Source organism: Anoplolepis gracilipes, chromosome 9, assembly GCF_047496725.1.
Source record: "Anoplolepis gracilipes chromosome 9, ASM4749672v1, whole genome shotgun sequence".
Classification (NCBI taxonomy): Eukaryota; Metazoa; Arthropoda; class Insecta; order Hymenoptera; family Formicidae; genus Anoplolepis; species Anoplolepis gracilipes.
In genome coordinates, this window is record NC_132978.1 from 3103687 (window position 1) to 3113207 (window position 9521).

Sequence of the window (9521 nt, forward strand, 5' to 3'; positions counted from 1 at the left end):
TCGAGAGAAAGAGAAAGAAAAAGAGTTCTTGTTCTATTCTTCTTGATAAAAATTGTTTACACGCGAAAAAAGTTTGAAAAAAATATAAATTTTTTTGTCTTTTATCGATTTGAATTATAGTGAAATGCACCGTGTGTTTAATCATTAATGAATAAAAATGACTGTAAAAATAAATGACATTTTCTTCATACGATGTGACATCAAAATATACATCGACGCGTGTGATCTTTCTGCTGATCTCTGGTCCATTATAACATTAGCGGTGCTGGAGGGTCGCGAATCTCATGGGAAGAAAAGTTTTGTCAATGATTAACCGAAGTCTAGTTCGTGACTTTGATGAGTCGACTATACTCGAAGCTGCCATAGATTTGTTAGAAATAATTAGGATTCATCGTCAAACATTACAAGTTTGTTCTTTCTATTACAAGTTATATGCATTATATGTATATGCATCATAAATCATGTAAATAAATTCCAATTTAGAAATGACAACAAAAAATAGGAACGCTAAAGGTGGAAGAAAAAATATGTTTTATTTACAAACGTCAATAATAGAATTTTTATAATTTTATTATATATATATATATATATATATATATATATATATATATATATATGTTAGTTTAATTTAAAAAAATTGATAAAAGAGCATTTTAAAATTTAAATTATGACATTTGCCTTTGCATTATTAAAAGATAAATTTTAACTTGTCATTTTACTAGCTTTATGAAAATTCGACATTAGCAATTAAGGCAAATCACATTTACTCGCTTTTTCTTTCGATAACAAATGAAATCGCACATGAGACAAAATCAGACAAATCAGACAAAAAGACAGACATATGGGCTTGGTAAAAGACAGTCTGCCGAGTTCATCGATAAGATCCTATAGCAATCAAAGATCAGGCAGATCTATAGAAATCTATCATCAAAATTCTGCGAGTATAATCTACAAAATATGAGTGCGTTTTCTACGAATTCGAGGGGTGTGATGCGACAATGTGACCCAGCCAATGTCATACGAGGGTTGTTTGGCCCCAAGTCCCGAAGGCATTTATCTGCCGGTCAGTCATCCTAAATAACAGACATGACCATGCAATCACGCGTTTATCGTTATAAATATACGGCGTGTCATAAGATATCACGCACTCGGCAATTCTGCGGATGACATTTTTTAATGCGACATTTGTGTTTTACACAGCGTCCGTCTTGCACATCGATGAGAAGACCGTAGGCGGACGAGAGGGATTCCTTACTTGGCTGAAGGATATATTTAATAAATCCGTAGGTGAGTCACATGTCATAATTATATTTGGGACAGAGAGGTTATTTTTTGTCGTGCATCATTATGTAATCTATGTTATATAATATGCACAAAAGTTAAATTGTATAATTTACGTGCTCTTTTGCTAGCAAATTAGTTTGTTTTAGATAAAGATTACGTCATTTATAATAAATGGTATGAGTTTCATCATACAATATTATTATTATGTATATAATAATTTTTGAAAATAATTCAATATTATAATATATAATAAATGATATAAAAGTGTTTCATCATATTTACAATATTTTACTATATATATTATAATTTTTTTAAATAATTCAATAATATTATTAAATTATATCACATTTTATTTACATTATAATATATTTAATAAATATTTTATGATTTTAAATAAAAAGTAATGATACATGTACACGAAATTAAAATCATAATTTTAAGTAGAATATTAGAAAAAAAAATTTAGAGTTGCATCTACGTCTGTATGAGAAACTACAAATATCTTAACTTTCTGTTTGCCACGCTATATTACATGACGTAAGTCATCGAATAAGTTGCAGAAGATAGAAACCACGAAGCTGACACATCGATCGTGACCATCGATCGCACAGCACCAACACTCGATCATCCAGAAATAACGGTTTCGAAACGGCCAACAGACTCTTCGGGCAAGGTCGATGTCGTTAATCAAAAACTGGCCAATTTCAACACGACGCAATCGATTACGAAAGATGGGAATTTCCGCGTCGAGAAATATAACGTGGAAAAGGAAAACGAAAAACGCGCGAATACGATTCAACAGTCGGCTGCGACTTATATCTCGTCGCAGTCGAGTGAACCGGGAAAAACTTTAGAACGCGGAACGGACTCTGACTTTGCGTGGCACGATCCCGATGAAATATGTGTACACCGATCAGATAGAGACGTGATGAAATTTGCGGCAAGAGATGATTCCAATGTGACCGCACATTATCGTCGTTACACGAGTCCGAGACACTGTTATCGCCTGCCACCGCGAACGAAATTCCAGCCGCTTCTGGAATCGTGCGCTCTAAATAGAAATATCGGCGCGTCGACGCGCGGGGTCGCGGATTTCGCTCCCAGGAACTCGAAACCGCCCGTCAGGGAGCCAAACATGCCTGAAAAGCGCGAGAAGTCGGACGAAAAGAAGGACAGGAAGGAGAAGAAGCCGGTAATACGTACGGACGGCGAGTCCGCCGATAGTAGCGAGAACCGAGCGGAGATGGTAGCGGACGATAACCCGAAGGGCGACCCCGACACGGCGTTTCGTTACGAGTGGGGCGTGAAACTCGCCGAGGAGCCAGCGGCCGATAACGATAACCTGACCGAAAAGAGCCGGCAATACGTCACGAAGCAGTTTTGGGGAGTGAACCTGAAACGGCCAAAGCCGGATGTCGAGGATGCGCCTTCGTCGGCGTCCGAGGGTCCCGAGAGAAACGCGGAGAAGTATCGAAACACCTCCCCGATCTCCAAGAGTAGCGATACCATCGCCGATGAGACGAGGAGCAACGTTTCAACGAAAGAGTCGGACGCGTTGAAAGGTACAACCGCGGAATATCTGTCGACTCCGTCGTATCAGGCGAATATAATTTCACCGAGTGGTGATTCTATTACACAGTGGTCACAGCAAGAAAAGATGGACGCCGACTCGTCTCTGAGTTCGGAGGCTTTCCGAAAAATCATGAAGACATCGTCGAACGTGTCGAAGGAGACGATAGTGATCGACAACGAGTATAACGTTCCGGAAGGAGCGACCTTGGACACTGAGATCACCGCCTGGAAGAATCTCGCGATGAAATCGAAAATAGTATCTAATAAAAAAGACTATATCTTGTCCGATAACATGGAAAATATAGACATGATGTCGATTCGTCCGGAAGCGCCGCAACCAAAGTTGGACGTACGAGTCGTCAAGTCTACCGAGGATAATACCTTGGAAAATCAAGAAGTCGATCAGTCCAGAAATAAAACTACGAAATCGATGAAAGTCAAGCATTTTGGATCGTTGCAAAAACCAGACGGTTACGTATCCAGCAAGAGACTGCACACTGCGAGTATGCAGATTTTTTATGCACATCGGCATATTAGTAGTATTGCAACACTTTCAATTAATTCTGCTTTCAACGATAAAACGCAGATAAAATGCTTAAGACTTACGTCAGCTTTCTCTACAAATTCTGAAAGTTCTAAAGAGGTGATTATTAAGACAATGAATCAGCAGAGTAAAAAAGAGATAGATTCGAAGAGCTGGAATAAAGAAGGAAAATCTAACGATTCTAATAATTTAAATATTAAACGAACTCTTTTACCCTCTTTAGAGTCTCGATCATTTTCAGATAGCAATAAAAAATCATCGGATACTAACAGTCTTGCCGAGACACTAAACGTTATTGCGAATAAAGAAAAGGAGATTTCTTTAAGTCAGTCGCAAACTGCTGGTCATGGCAAAAAAATTGCTCGTCTACCCGTGTCTTCTGAAACTGCACAATCGGACGAATCTCGCTTTAAAGACGAGGACGTTCAGGACGAAATAGAACGCTTCGAGAATTCCAACGTCAGTTACATGAACTCACGTACAAAAGACACTACCTATACCGATTTCGATACTCCATCAACCAACAATGATCCAATCAAATCGATCGCAAAATTAAGTGAAGGGGACTCGAAATCCATAGAAAGTGGCAAGAATGCTGCTTTGGACTCGAAAGAGGAAGACGTAGAAGACGAGTACGTCGTCGACGGAGATTATGTACGATTACCCGGCGATCCTTATCCCTATAGTAAAGAGAATCTGGATAAATGGCGCTTCTGGAGCTTCGACAAGCCAATGAAGCGGGAAAGCAACAAGTTCGATTCCGTCGAACGTCCGAGCCCGAGGAACGCTAATGACAACGTATATGCAAACGTTGGCCGCGATTCTCACGGCGGTGCGGTAATGAAGACTTCAGGAAGCGGCGATGGGGCGGAAGCAAAAAACTTAGCGGGACGCTCGGGGAGCGGATTCAACGTGTCCTCTCAGAGTCAGCGGGTGGTGTCTGATTGCTTGTCCGGCGATGCCGCGGATGCGTTGGGATTGCGAGGATGGACGGAGGCCTTCTCGCGGCTCGACGTTGGCGAGAGAGAGATGGACGGAGGCGACGACACGTCGTCGCGCGCCTATCGTCAGTAGATGCTCGCTGCGAGAGAATTCGCGGCGTAACTTCCGGTGAGCGTGCACCCCGCGGCACCTTTGCATAATTCAGCTCTCTCGGTTAATTAGAACGGGCTCGTTGCCCGCGACGTAACGAGCGAGGGTTCCGCGAACTTTAATCCTAGATTGCGTTTACCGTTTCCGTCTCTGCTCGCTGACGCTTAAGTGCACCCAGGATGAACGCGATAAATATAACACGAATACACGCGAATAAAATACGAATTTTTTTTTAATAATTTGTGCCGTAGTCTTTCGTCGGCTCTACTTAGCTTTTTTGAAGTAAAAATTTTTAAAGAATATAATAATAATATATATCGACTTTATATTCTATTTGTTGTGTATAATATATAAATAAAAAATAATATGCAAATACAATTGCTTCATATGTGAAAGTTATCATTTCTTTTGCATTTAATAATAAAGATCTTTTCATCTTTTCAAAATATGATAAGTATATATATCTTCAATAATAATTATATATTATAAATCCATTGTAAGATTAATTTGAAATTGCTGAATGTTATAACGTAACAATAAAGACAATATTTTTCTATAGAAACCGTATTATAATAATAAAGAATATATGAACAGTTGTGGTAAAAAATTTAGATTTATATTGTAGGGTAAAATATTTTTTCCAGCAGTAATTAATATATTAATAATGTAATTAACGTTTTCTTTTAAATTATAGAACTCGATAAAAAAGTCCAACTTAAATTCTACCATTTAAGAATAATTAAGGATAAAATAAATAATGATTACGTTTTTATAATACATTCAATAACGCAATTATTAATGCAATATAGACGTTTAGTATTGTTAAAGCTTCTGATTTATTCAGACTTGGTGCAGTTTCCGTTGCACCATTCGGGTTGGACGGGCACGTCCTCCGCCTCTTGAAATTATTCTTCATTCCCATAAACACGTTCTCCTTCTCGCGTTTACGATTAAAAGAGCGGATAGGAAATCAAGATGCGCGGGACTCATATCCACGAAATTACTGTATACGGCGCGCAGTTAGCTCGCCTTAAGAGCGTTTTTGATCCACGGGACGATCGAGGCATTAATCGCCGGCCGACGCACCTGTCGAGAAGCAAGAGGAAGGAAGACATGGCGCAGGGGGAGGAGGTTGCAGAACGACCGGCTAGTCGTTCAATCAGACACGTGTACTTACGTATATACCGGCGTGCATCTCCCGCATGGGCTCTCGGCTCTTGGCTCTTCTTCTTGGGCCGAACGAGCGAACTATCGACCCGCCGCGCCGGGATATGCGTGCCTACCGGTCACGAACGGGCCCGGAGGCTGTTATTTGACCACCAGCGAGATCACCGAATCGTCGACTCCCTATCTAATCATTCAAATCGCAGGCGTCCTGCTGCTTTAATCGGTAGTCTGTACGCACACGCGGTGTCCGCCGCCGCATCGCGTTTAATATTCCTTGTCGAGGGTGTCGGACCGACTCACTTCTACGAATCGCAAAAAAGAGAGAGAGAGAGAGAGAGAGAGAGAGAGAGAAAACGGAAGAGAAAGAGAGAACTGAAGTCCGGCTATCATCATACGCGATAGTGGAGCGGCGGCTACCATACTGCGCTACTATGGTCGATAATGCTCACCGGTAATTGCAGACCCCGTGGCCCTGATTACCTTCGCGCTGGCAGAAGACACGCGGACTTAGTTCAGCCTCGATTACGGCAGCTGGCCGTGCCGTGCCACTTTCTCGACCGATCGATCGCTCACCCGCCGATCCCACTGTCATTTGCTCGCGCGGACATTCCGCGTGCTCCGCTGCTGCTCACGTCTAACGGAATACGAATAATGAGCGTTCGATGATGCTGCTCGACTTAGAATCCAACGCGTGTCCGGCCTCCTCGTCGAGGCGTGTGTGCGATCGGAATTTTCATCGATTCCTCGTAGACGAACGCCTCGAAATAATCATGTAATTCAAATATATAACTACATTTTGAATTTTATTTTTAATTCTGGACAGCCAAGGACATGTTTCTTAGAGAGCGAATAATAGATTCAACTCTAAGTCTTGTGGTTTTTTTTTCATTTAAAAGAAGGCAAGAGCGGACGACTCGCAACTTATTTCTAACTGATGGCTTTTTCTCCATCAATCGTTTCAGAAACAACTTTAGAAGATGCAACAATGCAGTACGACGACAAGACAAACAGGATTGGTAGCAGACATGCTTTTATTTACGACTAAAATCCGCTGACTGCTCCGAGTTCGCTCCTCCTTGACCCTCTCCTCTCGTTCCCGCCGAGGTTAGAACGATCCTATCTCCGCAAGACGTAGTCGCGGATCATTCCCTTCGGGGTCTTCCGCACTATAAAAGATCGCCCTATGGTTGTATATTACTCACGCCACCGTGTTTTCACTTGGCGCGGCGATCGGCGCCGATATCATAACTCCTTGTCGTACCGCCGTTCAACCAGCAAATCTGCCCGACGACGAGGCCTCCTCCTGGTAGCGATAGCAATTCCGATATAACCGGCAGCCGTTGTAAGACGAAGACGAATATCACTGGCGGATAAAACCAAACTCTCGTCAGCCTTATCGCATCTAAATGCGACGAATTTTCTGCCCGACTCGATAAATTTCAACTAGCTCCCGATTGCTAATATTAATTAATCAAAATGTTTTATACTAATAATAATTTATTAGTTTTGTATTTTTTCAATCCTATAACTTTATAGAAGAAATGAATAATATTAACAAAATAAAAAAGATACATATGTGCGAAAAGATACAATGTAAAAACAGATTAAATTGTATCTTCTTTTTACATGTATAAATGCACTTCTCGTGCAACCACTCTGGTCTCTTGAAAGATTTGTACTTGGCGTTTTCTAGTAATGAAACACCTCGTAAATACGTCGTGATGTTTCCGGCAATGAAAGGTCATCGAGGAAGTGACTGAAAATTCCACAATGTTAGCGCCGTCACGCATGGAGCTATAATCCGGGACGTTGCGACCATCCGCGGTATCCGAGACACCGAAATAGATGGTTTACAGCCTCCCTTAAATACGTCAACGTTTATGCGTGGATTCCCGAAAGTAAATCGACGAGGAATGTTTTCGTACGACGGCAGCTCCGACGAACCGAAGCCAACTTAAACGCCAAGCAACCAGGGAGTTTTTCTCCTCTGTCTTCTCCATCGAGAAACCAGATCATCGGTTATTATTAATAATACGAAGAGCGTCTTTGTTTACGATGTCACGGACATTAACACGTGCGCGGCTTTATGATACATCGATGCAGGGATCTTGTTCATTTTGGCTAGCGGTATCGCTTTGCGAATACAGTACGTACGGTTAGAACAATTATTACTCCGACATGAAAAAGAAATAACAAACATAAATTATTTTAGAAATTTAATTTAAAAATATAACGAATTTTATTATATATTTTCAGCTTTTTTTTTATCAGTAGTAATAACAATATTACAACAAGAAAATACTTTGTTTATCAAAAAGAGGATCGCTTATGCTTACGTTAAATGATTATAACGTAAAAGAAAAAATTAAACAACAAATAATTAGTGGCGAATTTGATATAACCTACCTAACTTTATTCAGCTATTCTGGTTCGTAGTACGATAATTTTGTTTAGCGAATAAATTATACGGATGAATAAATAATTAGACGTGACATATACGCTATTACATATGACTATTACAATATCTCGTAAGCTTGCATATCAAACGTATATTCGTTATAGTTGATGTGTAAATGTATGAGACAACAGTTTGCCAAAATTTGATCGTAGTAGAAACTGCTTGCAGGCAGATAGATGGAGGGTAACGAGTGTCTCTTGCATATATTTACAATACACACTCAGTATCCCACAGTGAGACGACGTGATTCCGCTCGAGTGGTCGCGCCTCGGGCGCAAGTCACCCCGTGATCGTTGGCCGCAGATCGCGGGGCCCCGTAGTGACATCACAAAAAATCACGGCGCCGCTTTCCGGCCGGATATCTTTCAATTACCCGTTAATATGATAGGCGGCGGCGGGCGTAGTTGCAAGTCACCGCCGCGTCGTTGCCGACAACGTGCGCATACACATACAATCGAACGAGCTTACACGATCGAATGTACGCCCGATGGGGCGTACGTGTGTGCGTGTTATATGTGTACGTATGTGATTAATCGACGTCAACCGCAGACCACGGCGCGAACCTTGTCGAGGGAATCGCCGGCGATTCGTTGACACGTCGATTCGCGGTTTACGCGCCGAAATACCCGCTGCGAAACGAAATTTATGCCTCGAACGCACGCGAGGATCGCTGCCCGGCTGCCGATGTTGGCGGATGTGTTTGCGTTGCGAGAGGCGGCGCGTGGTTACGATTTACAATATTACTGGAGCACGTTGTAGCCTAATCGCGCGTCCTGGTAGACGGCCAAGTCTAGTGTTTTTCATCAATCGTGATATCATAGGGTTGCGCACAAAGTGAAATCTACGCACGTGATCTTGGCGGTCGTGAGTGTCGACTTAATTTTACGGCGATCCCGTAGATCTAAGGCTGAGAAAACAGCTTTCGGAAAGGGAGACAGAAAGAGAGAGAGAGAGAGAGAGAGAGAGAGAGAGATAGTTTCATATCCTTTATTTTATACCACAAGCAGTTAGAAATAGAAATTAAAAAAAGAGAAAGAGAAAGCAAAAAACGATATATGCACGCTTATAATTTCATAAATAAATGCGTATAATTATTTCGATTACGAGATACACGAAGGAGGGATCTAATATTACGAACGGTAATTTGCGAAAAGCGCATGCGGCGAAAGTGTTCCGACTCTCTCGTGGATAAGTCCATCGGCTGTTCTTTCCCATGGTCGGAAAATGGAAAACGTCTTTCGCAAACACGAGAATCGTCACACCGACCGACGAACATCTGTCGCTCGTTATTCTCATTCGGAAGTTAGTAATTAAGCGGCGCGGGATTCCAGGCATTGCGGAAAATAAATTGCCCATTGTCAAGTTCTACCTCTTGACTTGGCTCGGCATAAATTTTCCGCAAGC

The 9521-nt window shown here is 41.5% G+C and overlaps 1 protein-coding gene across 1 annotated transcript; it reads left to right on the forward strand.

The window, feature by feature from the left end:
* The first annotated feature begins 957 nt into the window (after window positions 1-957).
* LOC140669611 (uncharacterized) lies at window positions 958-4474 on the forward strand. Its single transcript, XM_072899611.1, has 3 exons — window positions 958-1063; window positions 1201-1287; window positions 1848-4474. The coding sequence occupies exons 1-3, from the start codon at window positions 958-960 to the stop codon at window positions 4472-4474; spliced, it is 2820 nt and encodes a 939-aa protein (XP_072755712.1).
* The last annotated feature ends 5047 nt before the right edge of the window (window positions 4475-9521 follow it).

What these genes read in the sequence shown, in the direction of transcription:
- LOC140669611 (XM_072899611.1), top strand. Translation starts at nt 958, where the DNA reads ATGAGTGCGTTTTCTACGAATTCGAGGGGTGTGATGCGACAATGTGAC. An exon ending in CCGAAGGCATTTATCTGCCG is followed by an intron (nt 1,064 to 1,200) that starts GTCAGTCATCCT and finishes TGTTTTACACAG; the next exon opens with CGTCCGTCTTGCACATCGAT. An exon ending in TATATTTAATAAATCCGTAG is followed by an intron (nt 1,288 to 1,847) that starts GTGAGTCACATG and finishes AAGTTGCAGAAG; the next exon opens with ATAGAAACCACGAAGCTGAC.